Source organism: Typopeltis vanoorti, chromosome 1 (assembly GCF_054136105.1).
Source record: "Typopeltis vanoorti isolate ZY-2024b chromosome 1, IOZ_Tvanoo_1.0, whole genome shotgun sequence".
Classification (NCBI taxonomy): domain Eukaryota; kingdom Metazoa; phylum Arthropoda; class Arachnida; order Uropygi; family Thelyphonidae; genus Typopeltis; species Typopeltis vanoorti.
Genome location: NC_143549.1, coordinates 25,158,044 through 25,179,460, shown reverse-complemented (window position 1 = coordinate 25,179,460; position 21,417 = coordinate 25,158,044). Strand labels below are relative to the sequence as shown.

Here is a 21,417-nt window from a genome sequence, read left to right as displayed (position 1 = left end):
CTGCAAATGACCTCAGATGTTGAGGCACCCTAAAACCTAATCAGTCACTTTGTTTGGCTGCCCTGCCTACCATGTGCTCAACCATCCCCTCCACTCCCTCTGTATACCCCCCCTCCATGCTCGCTTTCCCCTCCCTTACATCGTGCATCTTCATGCCACGAAGTTTTGCGAGACCTATAAAACAAATGAAATCACCATTATGTGAATAAAATCCTATAAAAATTTTATAAATGAAACTATTTTATAAATGAAAATTAAATGAAATTTTATAAATGATAGTTTTATATTCATTTTCAATTTTACTTCAGAGCCACATGTACGTACCCAAAGAGCCGAAGTTTGCCAACCCCTGATCTAGAACATACCGGTGTCTACAGTATTTCTTGTTCCTGCAAGCTAAGTTAATTTGGACAAACTGGAAGAATAGAGAAACTATGTCCATCTGCACTACAGCTACTCTGGAGTAGCAGATCATGCCATGGATATGGATCACTGAGGAAATCCATCCTTTTATATATATATATACAAGCAGATATAAATCAGAAAGATTGTTTTGAGAATCACCCACAGCACCACAACATTCTCCAAATCTTAACAAATTCTGCTCTCTCACTTAATCAAAAATCTGAAATTTTCTGCAAGAATTCATCACTACACTCAGCACACCTGTAGACTGTAGGATCCTACCTTTCACATTCAGTCTGTATTTGCGTTCTTGTTGGTATGCATGCATATACACAGTATATTTATTTGCCCATGTTATATTTATATATGATATCATCATCGTGTAAATTTTTAGAGAAGAATACTTGAAAAAATTTACACAACAATGATATCATCATACTTAAAGCAGACAAAGGAAATTCAATAGTTCATTTTAAACAGTGCAAAATATGACAACAAGATCATGTCTATGTTATTGGGATCTTTCACTTATTCAGATATGGACCACCTGGTCAGAACACATAAAAACCAACAATATGATCTCTAATACATTTGAATTCATAGTTCTTACAAACAACTTTAGACACTTGATTGATGGAGTGCCCAAGTACATAAAGTGAACGTCCTCCATCCAACAGTGGATGAGGAGTTCTCCTACTCTTCTTTCTAAATACCTATCAAAACTCCTCAAGCCTCATACTGAACATTCAAATTCCTTCTTGAAAAACTCAGTGCATTTTGTAGAGAAACGTTTAGACACACAAATTACTCCTTGAAATACGGTAGTTTCTGATGGAGTAATTTGTTTAGACAGTCTAAAGAATCAACAGATATCCTTGCAGACCTATTAACTGACATTACATGTCACTTCCATCATTGCCTTTTGACCTCTTTACTTGAAAAGAGATTACTATTAAAAATATGGTCTAGCAACGAGTTCACCACTATCACTCCCAAACTAATTTATATATGATTTTATACAACCAAATAATCACCAAAAACCAAATTCAAATTGGAAATGGACAAATATAATAAACATATCCTTGTCAACAAGTCATTGCTTATCATTACAGAAAACAAACCCACATGCTTATTATATTTATGTGTAAGCTCTTTTCATTACCCTCATAAAAATTAGGTATTATCAGTATCTTAAAAAAATAGTCTTAAAATATCCTCAAGAATGACAAAATTAAAAGAAAAGAACTTCAAATCCTATTTTGTCAGAAAGAAGTTACTAAAGAAACTTATTTTCCAATGAACTGTCCTGTGTTAACCTGAAAAAAACTATACAGTACTTCAAAACAATGAACACCTTACAAAGTTTCCTATATTCCCCTAAAGATAGCATTCTATTTCACTAGAAACATCCTAAAGCAAAATTTCTTGTTCTTGCAAAAAATTTTATAAGAATTATCGGTCTATGGGGCTCCTTTAGTATGTCACCACATTTTTAACATAACCATTTTTTGAAAGGATAAACTCGTATTTGAGTTCATGGTTTCTTTTCTCTGGGCTGCTAGAATTGTTATATGTCCTGTCTCATAGGGTTTTATAATAATTTTTTTTTTTTTGATGTATTGTGGTGGGACTTTGTATGGAAGTATCTTCTCATGTGCGATGGTTCTATAGACTATACAGACATTCTATATTCTATAGACTGACTAGATAAATTTATTTCATTGAAGATGTCCAGGATGGCTAAAAAAAAGGTAGGGATCTGTTGTTTTTTAATTTGACAGTGAACTTTATGTGGGGATGAATGTTGTTAAGATGACTGACAAATTGTAATAACTGATCTGCCAAGCAAGGCCATATGATGAATACTTAATTCACATAACATAGCAAAAATTTAGGTCATTGTAATCCCTTGGCCTGTTTTTTCAAGTGATTTCATCAACAGGTTGGTTAAAAGAAGAAATAGCCTTCTTTCTGGTTGTGTAGGAATGGAATAAAGCATATGTTGATGTAGTGTTCAATAATGTCAGTCTCCAATGGAAATAGTTCTTAAAGGAGTTCTATGGTTTCTATTCAAGGTACATTGGTAAATGTGATGCCTAGACTTGCTAGATGAGCAAAGGATTTTATTACAAAATCCTTTGTTATTTCAGAAGTGTGCAGTGTCTACATAGATATCATTCTTGTCCAAAAACTGGCTACTGGCTATATATATATATATATATATATATGAAATTAGCAGATATCTAGATGCAAGAGGTTCTTGGTATATCCCAGCTGACAAGGATTTTTTTATGCTGTGGGTATGTCAAGTGGGGCCATAGTCAAGTAGACAGTCAGTAGGCAGAAGTAACTCAGTGACAGGCACTTACAGTGCCTGTCACTGAGTTACTTCTGCATTTTTCCAAACAATTTTGAGATATTTCTGCATGACTGCTGTTTAGATGCAGGGATTCAACAGTGAACTTTCTGTGCTGCAAATATGTTCATTTCTGCTGTATTTTATTTTATTTTTTAAACATGCTCTCTTGGAGATCCCTGAATAAAATAAACATCTATTTAGTCTTGTTACATTAGCCCTCACACATTACAATACAGTGATTGTAATGTGTGAGGGCTATTGTAACAAGATTTATAAATACCAATTAGGAATATTTTTGAAAGAAGCTCAAAGTACCTTAGTGATGTGAATGTAAGCCAATGATGAATCTCATATCCTGTTATGGTGACTAAACATAGTCTTTTTCATTTTGAGCCTTCATAAATCAGATCATGTTTCTAAATTGCTATCTAAATACTTTCACAATTTTGCCACAGTGAGATACAAAAGTTGTTTATCAAAATGTTTACTGCTGTAAACTTTTTGATAAACATATGATAAGCAATCAATGCTAACATGATCAGAACCGACTCTAAGCACCATCAAAGCAAGCACATGTTTGGGATGGCACATTTACAAGAGTAGCATCCGTAGATATGAAAAAACCATTTTTTTTTTAAAAATCCAATATTGTAATTTCGTAACTGCAACTGTATTGAAATAAAAATGATAACATTAGTAGAAAAAGTTCCTATTTCATAAAATGCAAATTTTATCTTTTTTAAAAACTTTTAAGTTAAAAAAATGGGGCTACTTTTGATTAAGATCTAAAAATTCATAATATGGTTAATCTATAAATGATTAGCTATGTTTCTTTATGGATGCAGAGTTAAAAGATGTATATATTAAATTTTAATGTTCAAGATTTTTACTTATGAATTGTAATATAAGTCCACAAATTTAAATAAAGAAATATAGCCTTGCCTGAAAGTATTCAAGAAATATATAATGAAATGTTAAGATGTTTTTGTTGTAATAAGCAGATTATAAGGTAAAACAACAAGCTGCAATACAGAGCACCTTTAGAAGATTTTATTTTCATGTACTTGCCATAGTTTTATTTCATCTTCTTCTTTGTTAAGAAAAATTAATTAAAAATATCATCACCTATTGGTAAGATACACAAAACAGCTAACAGTGTTTTGTAATTGAGACAATGCAACACACATCCAATTGTGAGTTAAAGTGCTTTAATGTCAAATGTCCTTATGACTAAGTCTCATATGCAGCTTAATAATACTTACCTCAAGTGGTATTGAACCTCCTCCACACATAGGATCACAAACAATATCACCAGATTTGATGGAGCATAGCCTATAAACAAATTTTTATTTCAAAAATGTGTTTTATTTCATGTGCAATATTAAACTGTACATAACATTAATAATTATCTATCTTCTTTAAATGATCAAATTATTATTATTATTATTACATGACACCTCCAGGGAGTCCAAAGACTCATCGAGGGAGGGCACCTATTCCACAACTCTCCGATTAACTCTTCACAAGGGCAATTCTTGATCACAGTTAGCAATGTTCCCAAAATGGCTAAGACATGGATCCCAATGTTGAATGCTACTTATTAGTAGAAAGGAAAGTATATGATGCGTTTGCTTGCTATAAACAAATTAATGATGAAAAGAAGAGGAATAATCATAGCATATTTGGCGTTTTCATAAAAAAAAAAAAAAAAAAAAAGTTACACCAGAAGAGCTGCATCCTGGTCCTTCACATAGGGAAGGTAATGAAGATGTGATTGTGGAGGAACATTTTGGGTGATTATTCTCCTGTTTTATAGTGACAATAACACAGTACAGTTTTATAAGGTTTAAAAATTAAAATGACAGTATACTTATTACGTTTAAGTCCCTAAGCCCTATAACTCTGTATTTAATGCATCGACTTACATCCTGCCAGATGGAACGAAACCCCAATGTAATAAAGGGATGCTTTATTAATTTCTATTTATTGCAACTTTTAATAACTTAAGATTGTAACTTCAAACGAACAATAAAGAAATAGGTACTGATACCAAACTTAGATTGGAAGAACTAAAAGAATCAATACAAGGTATTAAAAAAAAATTTTTTTTTTTTAAAATATATATAAAAAAAAAATAGAAAATCAAGATTAGAAGTTATAAATGTCGATTTTCTATTTTTATTGATGTATGATAAAGAATATTTACATCAAAGATTTAAAGATTCAATGTTAATAAATAACTACTGCATGAAATGTGGAGCTATAAGAGTGGTCAAAAGCTAGGGTGCATCTGTGTGTAATTCATGATTTTGAGCACAAAATGGAAGACATTCAAATTTTTGAATCACACTCAAAGGGATCACATTGTAGCACACAACAGTATAGAATGCAAAAGGCTGCACTAAGCGAATTGCATTCGAAGGAGGCTCTTTTCGTGAAGGAATAAAGTTGCAAACTTAGATATCTTGTAATGTCTCAAAGACATTACAACACTAGATGATGTCATGTACAGAAGAATTATCATCATCATCATGAAATTCCTGACATGTACCTTCAAGGGGGTGTACAGGATATGATAGTACTACATGAAAAATTTATAGCATTACAAACTTCCTACCTACAATTTTCCTGCAATTCAGTCTGTTACCTGTCAGATCTTATATTTCTATCTTCTAAGGCTTTTTACCATATCAGTCCACCTATATCTTGGTCTTCCTATGGGTCTTTTTTCCTGCCAACCTGGCAGAGAAACTTGTTTTGCTAATCTTTACTCTCCCATTCTGTTTAAGTGACGATCTGAGGTTAGCTCTGCTAATGCATTCCTGGATGCTGACAATGTCAAGTTCTTTCCTAATATCCTCATTTTTAATATGATATTGCCATTGATGCCATCTTTCTCAGGACTCTCATGTCTGCAGTCTCTAGCCTTTGGTGAAGTGTTTTACTTCTAACCCAGCTCAGATCCATAAGTTAAAACTGGTTTGAACACTGTTTTTTTAGTGCTCCAACTAATTTCTCTCTTATTCTACATTAATTTATTCAATTGACTTCCTACCATACCAGATTTATTGATTCTGTTGTCTATTTCCATATTTAATTTACCATCTTCACTAAAAATCGTAACTAAGTAGCTGAAATGTTTTACTTGTTCCATAGGTTCTGCGTTCATAACACAGTTGAGATTTTCAACGATTCTACCTATTTTCATTGTATTTGTTTTTTTATTGCTGACCTTCATACCATATCTATTACAACAGTTATTCAATTGTCAGAGAATCCTGCAGACTTGTAGCGGATTTATTTAGAAGTATAACATCATCCGCATAAAGCAAAGAGCTGACATTAACATCTCCAATTTTGATATCACGTTTAATACCACTTTCCTTCATAATATGATCCATATAGATAATGTACATCCTTTTCTCATACCAGATTTAACTTTAAACAATCTTCTTGTACATCCTTCAATTCTAACTGCTGACTTACAGTAACTCAAATAAAGACTAAATATTGCTTGATATAATGCCCCATTGACACCATCTAACTGTAGTGTATTCAATAGCTACTCTCTTGGCACACTGTCATATGCCTTTTCCAGATCGACAAAACTTAAATACAGATCTTGGTTATATTCCAATGCTTTCTCATCTATTTGTCATAAAGTGAAGATCTGATCCTGACAGCCTCTATTTCACCTGAATCCAGCTTGTTCTTCACCAAGCTTTTCTTCCACAATTCTTCTCAACTGTTTCTCAAGTATACTGGCATAAATCTTGCCTGGAACACTCAGCAGGGATATACCTCTGTAATTCTCGCATTCAGCTTTATTTCTCTTCTTATATATGGGTACTATTAGAGCTCTGCTCCAATCATCAGGAATTCGTCCCTCTGTCCAGGCCTTCTGAACTATGCAGTGCAGCCACTGTAAGACTTTTATACCACCATACTTCAGCATTTCTGGTCGAATATCATCTACTCCTGCTGCCTGTTGTCACTGGTCAGTGTTTTTTTTACCACTGTGCTATCAATGCTTGTTTCATTTAGCAATTTTTCAAATTACTCCATACTTCAAGGATATCTTTTTCTCCCGTTTTCATGTCACCTTTATCATCTCTAATTCCTTTTACAGCACTCTTTTCTCCATTTCTGAGCTTCTTCAACAGCCTCCAGAATATCTTGCCACCTTCTTGATATTTTTTCTATGTTCTTACGAAAGTCTTCTTATGACTTTTGTTTAGCTTTCTTACATTTGTCTCTGTATTCTCCAAGAGCACAAGCTGACTTAATTGTCAGGAACTTTTGATATGCTTTCTTCTTTTCCTTCACTGCCTCTTTAACTTCCTGTGTCCACCATGGAGTTCTGATTTTTCTATCCTTGCAGACAACTTCACCACATGCCTCTCTGGCTGAATTGATCAGGGTTTTCTTCAAGGTTTGCCAACGAAACTCCAAGGTTTGGTTCTTGTTCTCAAACTCTTTCATTTTTTTCTTCAATAATCTTTGTGTATTTTAGTCTACAGTTTACATCTGAGAGCTGTTCAACTTTTATTCGCTTTAAAACTTTCTTGTATGTCATTCTTTTCAATATGAAATTTAATTTTATCCTGCTCAAGACTGTGCTAAATAGTGATCACTTCCAATTTCAAATCCTGTGTACACTCTGGTGTCCTGCACCAGGGAGAAAACATCACTATCAACAATAACATAGTCAATGAGACTTTTCTTATTCCTTGCCTCTTCTCTTCATGTGAATTTGTGCTCATTTTTATGTTGGAACATTTTGTTAGTAATAATAGTACTAAAAATAAATAAATAGCTACTAACATGATGTTAGTAGCCCATATGTACAAAGAAAAAATAACAAATTAATGTGAAGGATGAGACTGGTGCATTTTTAAAAGTTTGTTAATAATAATAACCAGTCCATGTCCTGAGAAGAAATCTAACAGGTATTTGCCATTATTGTTAGCTTTGCTCTTTTCTCCAAATTTTCCCAAAACATTTTTGTATGTCTGACAATCACTTCCTACTCTGCTATTTAGATCCCCAACAAGGACCAACTTTTCCTTTTTCATTGTATCAATAGCTTTCTCTAGAGCATAGGTTCCCAAACTTTTTCGGGTCACTGCCCACTTTGCAAGACATAAATTTTGTACCCCCCCCCCCCCCACCCTTTATAACAGTTTTCCACATTCAAGCTGTTTGATATTTTTGGTATTAATGCAATTGGTATTAATTTGGTCTAGCTACTCACTGCTGAAGCCTGAAAAAAGGCTGCAACCGGTCTGGGTAGTGACCTCCTACCATAATATAATAACAGCATACAGTTCCTAGGAAATGTGTTTTTACATTATGGAAAATACCAAGAATAGCGATCAGAACTTTACTCACCTTTGCAACGAGTTGCCCGGTATTGTACTACTGTCGTGAAGTTATTCTCTTGATGTTCGAATCCGCTATCTTGTTAAAAGTCACTTTCATAAAATAAAGGAAAACTAATTGTAAATTGATCACTGATCTGAGGGTAGAGAAATTTCTATTATACTGCACCACTCTATCCTTAGATAAGTCTATATGAAATAGTAGGATCGATTCAAAATTAGTTAGCAGTTCTTTCATTCATTCAGGCCGAAGTATTTATTTTCTCTCTCTGGGATTCCCGCTAGATTCGAATTTTTGTGAACGGTGCAGTAAAAAGAATTTCAGGCAAATACAACAGTTAGGTTAACAAATAAAGCATTTAATATAGGTCATATAACACTTACATAAATTTTACTTCTAATTTTAAACAATAGAAATAAGTCAAACATTAAGTCAAGTCAATTACATTAGCACAATCTTCCAAGTCTTCACATACACCTTCTTAGCTTCTGGGTTATAAAGTTTTTACACTTAAATGAATATAATAGAACATCCAATCTAATTAGTTTTCACACATTTTTCAGTCATGCTATAAGTTCAAAATATTACAGGATCTAATAGCTGAAAATATCTTTCAAACAATTCCTATCTCCAACTCTCAATCATGAAGGGTTTCCACAGTTAAAGTTAATAATTCACTATGATAGACCTTACCGGAAATGGTTCCTAGAACATCTATTATGTTGTGAGCAAACTTCTGGAATTCACTTATCACACTTAAAGAATAAAAACACATTTACAAAACTTATCCGCAGTTATACTTAAAGCACTATCAATTACGCTTCAGAATTCTTGACATCAATTAGGGCACTTCAACTATCCTTATTACCACTCATAAATTAATTAAAACACTGTGAGGTTCTCTTTAGGGCAAATTGGAAATAAGCTGCAATACTAGATCAGCTGGGTTTATTCAGAATTCTTCCTTGAATGTTCAGCTTTTTACTTTATCCGATTGTAGCTTTAATTTTCCTTCTATTATTACTGCTGATTTCAATTTCAGCTAACTATAAAATTCGTTACGTTCTTGCTCACTTATAAAAATTATCCACTTAGCTCCTACCCTTAAGAACCTTTTATTTACTTCTACTTCTTTATTTTATCACCCTGCTTCCTTTCACTTCCAAGTTTCCGTCCCAACTCCTTACTTTTTTTATATTTTTTCTCTTCTCTCTTCAGCCCACACTCCGTTCCACTCGCGCTCGTTTATTTCACGTGTCTCCATGACAACAGACAAACAAACATTCTCGCCAATGTTAGATAAGGCTATACTACTACATTGAGTCATTACATACGTTAAGCTTTATACACAAATAGGAATAATTAGAATATTTGCTTTTCAATAAATGCGTAGTTAATATTGCAAATATAAGTTTCTATAATATTGACATAACAATAAATAAAATAGCTTAATAATATTTAATACAGAATCTATTTACTATTAACACATTTCTTTGATTAAATAATTAAATAATTGATATAATTAAGGTAGTTATATGATATCAAATTATATTTACGTTATTTACATTAAATAATATTTACAACACGGCCTTTGTGATGGAAAATCATGTTGGATTCTGAATCAAATAACATTTATTCTATTTTCTACATAATTAGAATCCAACACTACATACTAGGACTACTTGCATTAGCTTACGCTAGTAATCGCAGATTTTTTAAAGTTTACTATATTCGGCATGAAACTCTCTGATTCCAATCTTCGAGTTTCTTATTCGGTTTTAAAACAATGTAGGATTTAATATCCCCTTAATTTAAATAGTGTTTATATTGACGAAATGAAGCCTGTTGGCTCTTTATATTTAAGCAAAAAATGAATAATTTTTTTAAGTATATAAAAAATAGAAGTTAAAATATCCTGTATGGCACGTTAAATTTTTTATTTTGCACGCAAGTGCTTTTTGTTCATCCAAGCACAACATTGTCCAAATAATTATAAATAATAATTAATAAATAAAATAATTACACAAGATATAAACAACAAACCTAGAAAACATAACCACAGAAAACAGTATAATAAGTTTCGAATAATATTTGCTTTGCAGGCGTAGACTTCTGTGGCTAACTGGTTCAAAAGATATGTTTCGGTGATTATACCACATTTTTTTATTATTCAGTTATACAAAATACTGAAATAATAGTTCCGACAAGTTTCGTAAATTGCAGGATTTACATCTTCAGGGGGTAAATAGTATAACTTAAAGTTTAAACAAGAGAATTAATAAATACAAATCATAACCGTCTGTTGTTCCATTGAATATGATGAAAATATCGTCCACATAGTGTAGCCATATTTTTAATTTTTTATAGTAATTCATAAGAGCATTGTTTTCAAATTTTTCCCATAAATAGGTTTGCTAATACCGGTGATATTGATATCATATTCAATGAAACAACAGATGTACCCTATCAATTTCAAAGATTATCTCAACAATTTGCACAACACCATAAAATTCACTTTAGAACAAGAAGATAATAAAAAACTTCCTTTTCTGGATATTCTATTAGAAGTTAATGAAGAAAGTAAACTCTCCTTCTCAGTATAGAGGAAGCTGACAAACACTGGAAGATTTCTAAAGGCAACCTCACACCACCATCCTTCACAAAAAATAAGCATAATTAAAACTCTTCGAGACAGAGCATACAATATCTCCAGCACACAAGAAAGATGTAATGAAGAACTAAAATACTTAACATAAATCCTCCAACAGAATGGATATGAAACAAAAACCATCAAGAGAATCCTTAAAATGCCTCCAACTAACAATACAATAAAATAGGATTACAAAAAAGCAATCTCGCTTCCTTATATCAAAAATGTTATAGATAAGCTAAATTAATGAACAAATACAACATAAAAGTAGCCTTCCTTCCTATGGAAAAAATCTCAAGATTCCTACATCCACCAAAACCACCTCATCATCCTCTTGTAAAACCAGGAGTCTACAAAATCCATTGCTCTTGCGGGATTTACTAAGTAGGACAGATAGGAAGATCTGGAGAAATACGCATGGCTGAATACCAAAAAGACATACAAAAGAGAACAAGGGTAATGCTTTCAATACCACTTCCACTGGACACGATGTACTCTGGCAAAAAATGACAATGTCATACATAGAAAACAACAGTTATATAAGAAAATTTAAAGAAGCTGCTAATATGCTAAAAAACTCAACCCAATGCAATAAAAATCAAGGTTCAATTCTCCATCAAGTGTGGTCAGCTCTAATAAAAAATCTACCTCAATCTGAGCTCGGACTGTATGAACGAGAACACGTGACATTGTCCAGTATTGTTCAATGTCAATAACGTTTTATATCTGCATTCTGTTATTTGAGTTTATGAATAGCCAAACTGTTATGATTTGTATTTATTAATTCTCTTGTTTAAACTTTAAGTTATACTATTTACCCCTTGAAGATGTAAATCCTACGATTTATGAAACTTGTCGGGAACTATTATTTCAGTATTTTGTATAAATGAATAATAAAAAATGTGGTGTAATCACTGAAATATATCTTTTGAATATTTGCTTTGTTTTTTCTTTCTAGTTAGCAATATAAGTTAGTACTAGCTAGGCTAACTGAAATTTACTAATAATTTTACCATTATTATTTTTACTCGTAATATTAAATTATATAAAATTGGGTTTATTTTTGTACAAATCAATTAGAAAAGTGGTTTTATATATTTTATATATATTTTGAAATGAAATATAACGAATATATTTGCTACTGTAAACATAACCTATTATACACACACATATATACATGCTTTATTTTCTCATTGACATAGAAAATTGATAAAAAAATTGATCGTGTAAGACGGGCATAAGATGAATTAAAATGCAATATTTAAATTTTAAATGATTATCTAATCGCAAAATCACGAAAATAATTAATTTTTAAAAATATATTATTAATTTCTTCTATAAAGAGCCACCAACCCCTAGACCACCCTCAAATGCTTCTGATCCCAATATAGCATCCCCTAGAAGGCTTCAGTGCCCACTGGGGGGGGGGGGGGGGCAGTACCACCCACTTTGGGAACCTATGCACTAGAGCCTCAAAAAATTCCTCTACTTCTACCTCAGTAGAGCCTTCTGTGGGACCATAGACACAAATAAGTCTCATTGTCCAGTTCCCCATTCTGATATTCGCCCATATCACTACTTGAGACTGCCTGCCATTCAAGAAGAACAGCCTCTTATTTAATGTTGAATACTATAGCTACCCCCCCTTCTTTTCCTTGATTGCCATTGCCTAAATATAAAATTTTGTATATATTTCTCAGAAAGATCTCACCAGTTTTTGTCTTTTTTGTTTCAGTCATCCCTATTATGTTGATCTGGTACTTATCTAATTCCTCAGCTAGCTCCATTTCTTTGCCATTCAGGCTTCTTATGTTGATAGTACCGATCTTTAACTAGAAGAATTATTGGAAAGCATAAATAAGGCTGCAGAATTACTGATATTGTCAGAGAGTTTGGAATCTTTCAATCTCACAACTTGGCTCTGAAGTGTTTCAAATCAATGCAATGTGTTCCAGATGTTTCCCTCACTCTACTATGGAGCATGAAGACAGATTTTTGGTTATAACAGCAAAATGTAATATTCCATGACAGGTCAGCTTGCAAGTCATCTCCATTCAAGCAGAGGTATATGGATATCTCAACAAATCATGGAAAGACATCTGCAACAACTAGGCCTACTTACCCAAAGATCTGTCTGCTGCCTCACTTTATCCACAGCTCATCAGAGAGCACGTTTTCAGTGGTGTTGTATGAGGGTATCAAAAAGTTTCGAGACTAGCTCTGTTTACGAGAAATTACTTTATCTACGTTTACACACTACCACCTTCAAATAGTCCGCTTCCATAGCAATACGGCACTCCTGCCACTTCTGGAATGTGTCCTGGAAGTCTTCTTTTCGAAGCGTGTCCACCTTCTGAGATTCGCGCTAGATCTCCACAATGGTGTCAAAATGGCAACCTTTGAGCTGGATCTTCATCTTCGGGAAGAGGGCGAAGTCTGCAGGAGCCAAACCTGGTGAGTAGGGTGGGTATAGAAGTGAGATCATGTTGTTTCCAACAATAAACTCAAGTGAGGAGAGCTCGGTGACGGTGCATTGTCGTCATGGAGCATCCAGTTTTTTGCGTGCCACAAATCCGGTCGCTTTTGCTGAATGTTCTCCTTCAGACGCCTTAAAACCTGGCAGTAGAACTCGCTACTAATGGTCTGGCCCCTGGGGATGAATTCTCGATGTGTCGCGCATGTCGAAAAAGATGATGAGCATGCACTTGGTAGAGCTACAGACCTGCCTCGCCTTTTTTTTTTTATTTAGATGATACGCCCCTGAGACGAAGCAACAATCTTCACAGTGAAAGAGCCTTGCTTCGTCTCAGGGTCATACCCGTACACCCAAGTTTTGTCACTGGTAACGATCCTCGACATGAAGGACAGGTCATCCATGGCATGCTGACGGAGTTCTTGGCAGACTTTGATGCGGTGTTCCTCCTCCTGAATCAGCAACCTGGGGATGAACTTGGCAGCAACACGACACATGTTGAAATCACACGTGAGGATTGCCTTTGATTGGGATAGCAGCTCCATGCCTTACCTAGAAGATTTCTGTTGCAGAAATTTCAAGGAAGCCATTGTAGTCCTAAATTCTAGAGAAAATCTTAACAGAAACCAGGGAATGATAATAGCTAACATATGGAAAACCTTAATAAGATCACTCAGTCTGCAGAATTTAATTTTGCTCAAAACTACAGAACGTGCTCTTATAACAAACACAACACGCTCCATGCGTGCAATGTTACGCGTTCTCTTTTAATGCTTGATTTATACGATAGTGTTAGTCCATTTTCTCTGTACTAGCCACTTTGAGTTTTTTATCGTCTCTTACCGTTATAAGCCCTGAAGAAGCCAGACAGCCTTGTCAGCAAAACGTGTTGGTGTTAGATGTTTATAAATCATGGTCAATTAAAGATCAATATATATTTCATTGGTACTGACTATTATTAAGTTGGGAGAAGTCATGATTACCAAGCATTGCTCAATGATATGACCTCATTCATTTGTATTCATACTATGCCACAGACTTGTGTCCATCAACATCACCATCAAAGTACAGACTAAGGCAGTTGCAATATAAGATTATCAAGTTCTATCTCATTTAACTCAAAACCCAGTGGCAAATATATGAAATAAACATTTGCTACTGGGAAAATATACAAGAAATCCCACTGATAGGTGAATCGGTACTGCTTCCAGAGCAGTATTGAGCTGGACATGTTGGAAAGGAGTATGACTGCCCACTAGGATAGCTACACCACCACAAGCAGGATCATCTTCAGTTCTATCCTTATGAACAGTAAAATGCCTTAAGGTTGAATCCTTACTAGGTTTTAAATTGTGTTTCAGCAGCAGTCTGGATATCATTAATATTCCAGTGAAGTTCCACTGTAAAAATGTTCATATTGTTTTGGCTTTATAGACCTGTCCAAGAGTTTGAAGGATTCCCTTTGTTTGTTGATTTTGGGAAGTACAGACAGCCAGTGTTCATCTCTTCCTCTGGAACATTGTTCAGTAGATTATCTGATGTTACAGAATCATTTGATAACATTAAGTTACTTTCAGTGGATACCAAAGTATCCATTTTCTTAGGGTGGATGCCACATGGTTTATCTTTAAGTGATATCCTTGCCATATTTTTTGACAAGTGGGTTCTCATCAAATGAGAACGTTTTTGGAGTTGCTTCAGCAGTGAGGTCATGTGATTGATGTGCTCTACAGAGAAGCACTCTCAATCATAAAGTTCAGATATGGTAAAATTATCAAATGGATTAACCACTTTACCGGCCATTATGGATCAAATACGCATCCTCATATGCTTCGTATCCATCATATATCAATGTAATATCAAAGATATTACAATGTTAATATGCACTTTGCTTCCATGATAATCTTGATGTCTATAGACGTCTTGGCCGGTAGCGTGGTTAATAGACACTAAGATGCTGTTGATATTTTCTTAACTGTTACCTTCTCAGCATAAGAAAATTTCAGGACAGATGTGGTGGTGGCTAACTTCCCTTTTGCATCGAGATATGATATATTTTGTTCTGTTTTAATCTTTTGTATTTCTTTTTCATCCTTTCACTTCTGACAGCTGGATATCTGCCTGTCAACTGTCAGGGAGATTATTATCTTTTAGCTTTTTTTTGGAAGACAAGATTTGTTATCATGCTCTTTACTACCACATCGAGTACAAATAAATATCCAGGACTGCCAGCTCGAGTATGCCATATTTCTGACATTTAAAGCATCTCAGTGAGCATCAAAAGTAACGACAATGTTTCAGTGGAACCAAGCGACCATTCCTATGTCAGGATGTGCTTCAGACCAGTCACTCTCTAATCTTTAAGCTCTGAACATATCTCCTCATCTGGAACATCAAGGAGATCCCATTCTGACATAACTCCTCTAGAAGAATTTATCACAACATGATAGCTAAATAAAAAAAAGCAAACATTTCATTATAAATTCAGGCCTAGAGATACTATGGTATTTTAATGGATAGGGCTATAATAATGTAATCACACTCACACAATGTATAGTAGAGCTGAATAAGAATGCAAAATTCCAAGCTAATTTTCTGAATACTAATGAGAAAATTAGTGTTTTATAGCATATTAGTGTAGATTTTTGTGTTTTCATAGCATATTTTTACTGAATTATTTACAGATTAATTTGGAGGAAAATTGTTGAATGGAAGTTAGTAATGGCATAAATTTTCATGTACTACTATCATAATTATCCTGTATACCCCATGACGGTACATATCAGGAATTTGATGATGATCATGATTTTTACTAAAATATTGCGATATTAAAAACAGCTGTAAAATGTCACCAAAAACATGCAAGAAATGGAATGCTAATAAGAACAGAAAAGTTGAGAACAAGAAGACTCATCCAGCTAAAGAGGATAATGAAAATGATTTAACCTCCAAAAATGCAAAGTTTAAGTGTATTATTAGGTAGATGATGTAGGAATTACAGAAAATTGAATGGCGTTTAAAGAAATCAAGGGGGAATAAGAAAATTAGCAAAATGAGAAATAACAATGCACAAAATCAGGTAAGTTAGTGCATAATGAAAATCAAGTAGGTAATATGCATAATTAAAATCAAGTAGGTAATATGCATAATGAAAATCAAGTAGGTAATATGCATAATGAAAATCAAGTAGTAATATGCAGAATTATAAAGCTGGTAATTATTGAAAGCTCAGGAAACAGCTTGGAGTAATAAACTGGAAAGAGGAACTGGATATCCATGCTGCCCTACTCAAGAACTATTTGGTGGAGGCAATATCGGAATGTATTCCAAAGGTTAAGAGGGTAAATAGAGCAGGTGTGAAATGGATGAATCAAGAGATAGGTATACAATCTGGAAGAAGGTATTATGAAAGAAGCACAAGAGGAGTAATTATAACAACCAGTTGCATGAGAAGTACAAAGAGCAGGCGAGGAAGGTGACTCGCTTGATAAGGGTAGCAAAAGTGCAGATAAGCAGCAGTCAGCTAATGTGGCAAAAAAAAAAAAAAAAAAAAAAAAAAAAAAAAAAAAAAAAAAAAAAAATCCTAAGGAATTTTTTCAATATCTTGCCAGTAGAAGAAAGAATGATTATAGTAAGATGGGAATAATTAGTGAAAAATAGAGAAATGATAACTGTTTCAGAGGATATGGTTGAGATATTTAATGAGCAATTTATAAAGGTATTCCATTCTTATGAATGTCACATTATGCACAGCTTGAAAGGAGGAGGAAGAACTGTCAGTAAGTGATCAAGAAGTATATGAGGATTGAACAGACTTGATGCTATTTCACCAAGTGTTTTTAGGCAATGTTCCAGAGAGTTTAACAAAAACTTTTACATTAGATCGTCGGCTTGTCGAGAACTCCTGAAAAGATTAGCAGTATTTTGTGTTAACATTAGATATTTTACTAGAATTTTAAGTAGCATTGTTTGCTTTTTGTTTCTTGGTGTGTCTGTGAAATTTTTGCATGTATTCTGTTATTTTAATTATTATTTTTAAGATAAGATAGCGTACACATGGCACCGATAAAGAAAAAAATGGCGGCCAGGTCGCCATGTTTGTTTAAGAGTTTTGATGTAAACGAATTTATGCAATGTTCTGTCTGTGAGATGTATGCCTTGTGAAGAGCAGTGGGAGTCTGGTTAGAAAGTGATAGTGGAGTTAATATGTGCAGAAAGTGTAAAGAGAATGAGGATTTCAAGCGTGTTTCGTGTGTCGAGAGTGATATCGTTAACGATAGTCAGAATGTAGAAAATGGTGGTGTGCTAGAGAATTGCGTGGTAGTGCCAGATAGGTGTGAGAGTGTTGCTGAAAGTGTAAATGAAGGTAGAAATACAGAAAGAATGGATGATTTGATCGATAATGAAAATGGTGAGATAAATGCGAGTAGCGAAATTGCCCGTTTGAACGGTGCGATACACAGAGCTAAAAGACAACTGGAGCGTATGGAAAAATGTGTGTTGAACGTACCGACAAATAACCGGCGGAAGTCTGTGACGGCAAATAATAGAATGTTCGTAAACGTCAATAAAATGAAGGAGCGAGTGCTGTATGGGGATTCGCTATTAAGAGGTGTAATAATTGAGAGTTTAACCAAGTCGTACCAGCCGGGTTCGAACATAAAGGACGTCAGCGAATCTATTCGACTGCAAAAACAGAGGGTGAAAGAGATGATAATCGTGGCAGGAACGAATGATTTGAAAGAGGACAAAATGGATGTGAGGGAGTTATTTGAGGTAGCAAAAGAGAAGAGTGAGAGAGTTAGGATGGTGAGTATCTTGCCGCGGTATGACAGTGAAGTGTTTAGAAGGAGGGCCATAATTGCCAATGACTTTATGTGTGGGTTATGCATGGAGAGTGGTGTGGAATTTGTGGATGTGTGGAATGAGTTCGATGGGCGAAAGGACTTATATAAGATGGATGGGTTACGTTTGAATGGAGTTGGTGTACGGAGACTTGAAAAAGTGTTGATGAATGATGTGGAAGTGGATGTACAGACTCAGGGAAACTAGATTTATTAAGGGGGGGGGGGTGTAGATATGCAGACTTTAGGGAGGCAGTTAAGTGTATGAATGAGTATATTATGCCCGAGCGAGTACGACGGACAACAAATCAGAATGTGATAGTTAGTATAAGGCATCAAAGTAGGGATGGGACAAATGGGCTTCTGCGATTCATGTACACTAATGCCAGGAGTATTAGGAACAAGAAGGAAGACTTTTTGGCCATGGTTGGCACTTCCAGGCCACAGGTTGTTGGTATTAGTGAAACATGGCTGACAGAAGATGATAAAGCTAGTGGGATTGAATGCGACGGGTATAGCGTGTTCAGGAGTGACAGGGTGAATAAAAGGGGGGGGGGGAGTGTTATTGATGATAGCTGATGAGCTTCAGCCAAGGAGTATAGAAGTTGAACTGCAGGATAGGGAAAAAAGCACATTTGAGGCTGTTTGGTGTGAGATAGAATCTAGCAGAACGAAATATACAATTGGGTGCTGCTATAGACCAGGTGATGGAATAGATGGTGGGGATAGTATGCATAAGCAAATAGAAGAAATGAGTGGAAGGAGGGTAATTATTATGGGTGATTTCAATTATGGTAACATTGACTGGAAAGAGGAGAGGGCACATGGGAGGAAGGAATTGGATTTTATGCGGTTATTAAGAGACAACTATCTACGGCAACATGTAGTGGAAAATACCAGGGAGCAGAGAGTGCTGGACCTAGTAATTGCAACTGAGAATGTGGCTGTAACGAACATGACCATGTTGCCACCAATTGGTGAGAGTGACCATAAGGTCATGACTTGGGAGGTGGCTAAGGGAGTCGAATTTACAATTAAGACAGGGTACATGTGGAATTACCGGGCTGGAAAGTATGACAAGCTTAGGTGTGTGCTTGGCTCAATGCCATGGCATGTAAAACTGCAAGGGCTGGGATAGTGCATGGGAGGTGGTTAAGAACTGTTTGCAGGAGGCAATGGTTGACTGTATACCAAGAGTCCGAATAATAAATCAAGTAGGGGTTAAATGGATGAATAACACTATTAAGCTTGAGCTGCAAAAAAAGAAACAATTGTGGAGGAAATTTAAGGAGAAGGGCGACCATCAGGCGCAGGAACAGTATAAAGCTCAGGCCAGGATGGTAACAAGGGTGGTAAGAAAAGCAAAAGCAGATTACGAAAGGAAATTGGCCATGCAGGCTAAAGAGCATCCCAAACAGTTTTTTCAATATATTGCAAGTAAAAGGAAATATGCTCATGGTAGAATGATCTTAAAAAATGCTGGGGGTAGGGAGATAACTGAATCAGTTGATATTGTGGAATTACTGAGCGAGCACTTTGCAAGAGTATATCATCCAGGTGGTGACTTTGCAGGAATGGAAGAACCAACAGCTTATACTGGAATTGTGATGAATGAAGCAGAGGTAACTAGTCTATTACAGAAACTCAATGTCAATACATCTGTGGGATTGGATGGTATACCAGCTCGTGTCGTACGTGAAGCGGCTAAAGAATTGTCAGTGCCCTTGACCATTTTGTTTAATTTAAGCCTCAGGACTGGGTCAATCCCAAGGGGGTGGAAAGAGGGGAAAATAGTTCCGCTGCACAAAGGTGGTTCCAAGGCTGCTGTTGAAAATTACCGGCCAATCAGCATAACAGGAATCATTATCAAGGTCTTAGAGAAAATACAAGATTGGATAGAAGACTGTATCGGGGACAGCATGGTTTTGTGAAGGGTAGGCCATGCCTCAGAAACTTGCTCACGTATTATAACACAGTGACAGCTGAACTGGATAAGGGTAATGGGTTTACAGTGATTCTACTGGACCTTGCTAAGGCCTTTGACAGGATACCACATGGAATTCTAATCATTAAATTGCAGCATATGGAGATGGACATAGGGTTGGTGAGATGGATAGGAGGGTGGTTGACGGAGAGATATCTGAGAGTGGTTTACTCAGGAGTAGAGTCCACAAGACGGCCTGTGACTAGTGGTGTGCCACAAGGATCTGTTCTTGGACCACTGCTGTTTAATTTGTTCATAAATGATATAGGAAAGGATCTGAGAGGAACAGTTCATTTGTTTGCGGATGATGCGAAGTTGGGTAGGGCAATAGTGAATGCAGATGACGTCAAAATTTTGCAGGATGATTTGGATAGATTGGAGGTCTGGGCTAAGGAGAATGGATGTCAATTTAATGTGGCAAAATGTAAGGTTATGCATTTTGGGGTGAAAAGATTGGCGGCAGTTTACTGCATTGGTGGAACCGTGCTCCAGGAAATCGATGAGGCACGAGATTTAGGAGTGGTGGTGGATAAGGTATTGAAATTTAGGGGACACATTGCAAAAGTGGCCAAATCAGCTCATCAAATCACTTGGTTGCTGAAGAATACATTGACATGCAGGTTATTGTTCCTCTGTATCGAGCCTTGATAAACCCCATCTAGACTACTGTGCTCAGATTTGGTCACCTAGGTTTCTTCTTGATCGGGAGGAGGTGGAGAGGATCCAGAGGCGAGTGACCAAGATGATAGCAGGTCTGTGGAATGAACCATATGAGAACAGGTTGAGGATTTGTGGGTTGCAAAAATTGGTTGATAGGCGGAGGAGGGGAGATATGATTGAGACATTCAAATTACTAAAGGGTTTCTATAAAATTAATTCAGAAGATATTTTTGAGAACAGGGCTGGTTGTGGGAGGACTAGGGGACATCCATGGAAACTGGGCAAAAGTGTGGTTAGTAAAGGTGTTAGAGCTGGGTTCTTTACTTTTAGAGTAGTGAATGAGTGGAATGCTCTCCCTGAGTCTGTGGTGGATGCTGTGACAGTGAATGAGTTTAAGGCGAGATATGATAGATACTGTATGAATGTCGAATAGTTGTGATGAATATGATTTGGGGCCTCCCTCGACGAGTCTAATGACTCCCTGGAGTTGCCCGTAATAATAGTAATAGTAATATCTTTTCAACATGAGTCTTGCACTGGGGTCAAGTTCCAAAGGAGTGGAAAGAGAGTAAAACTGTTACATTTCATAAGGTAGGTGATAAGAGTAGGGCTATGAATTATAGAGTTGTAGTTAAGGTATTAGAGAAGTTAGTTAGGACA

The 21,417-nt window shown here is 35.4% G+C and overlaps 1 protein-coding gene across 3 annotated transcripts in view; it reads right to left on the bottom strand.

Annotated features, from left to right (window-relative positions):
* The window catches only part of LOC150109844 (tRNA (guanine(6)-N(2))-methyltransferase THUMP3-like), a 149,690-nt gene that overhangs the window by 76,052 nt on the left and 52,221 nt on the right, over positions 1 to 21,417 (bottom strand). For all 3 annotated transcript variants that reach the window (XM_090396940.1, XM_090396948.1, XM_090396956.1), the window contains one exon: positions 4,027 to 4,096. In XM_090396940.1, the coding sequence (XP_090253066.1) occupies positions 4,027 to 4,096 (70 nt within the window). The remainder of the gene's footprint in view (positions 1 to 4,026; positions 4,097 to 21,417) is intronic.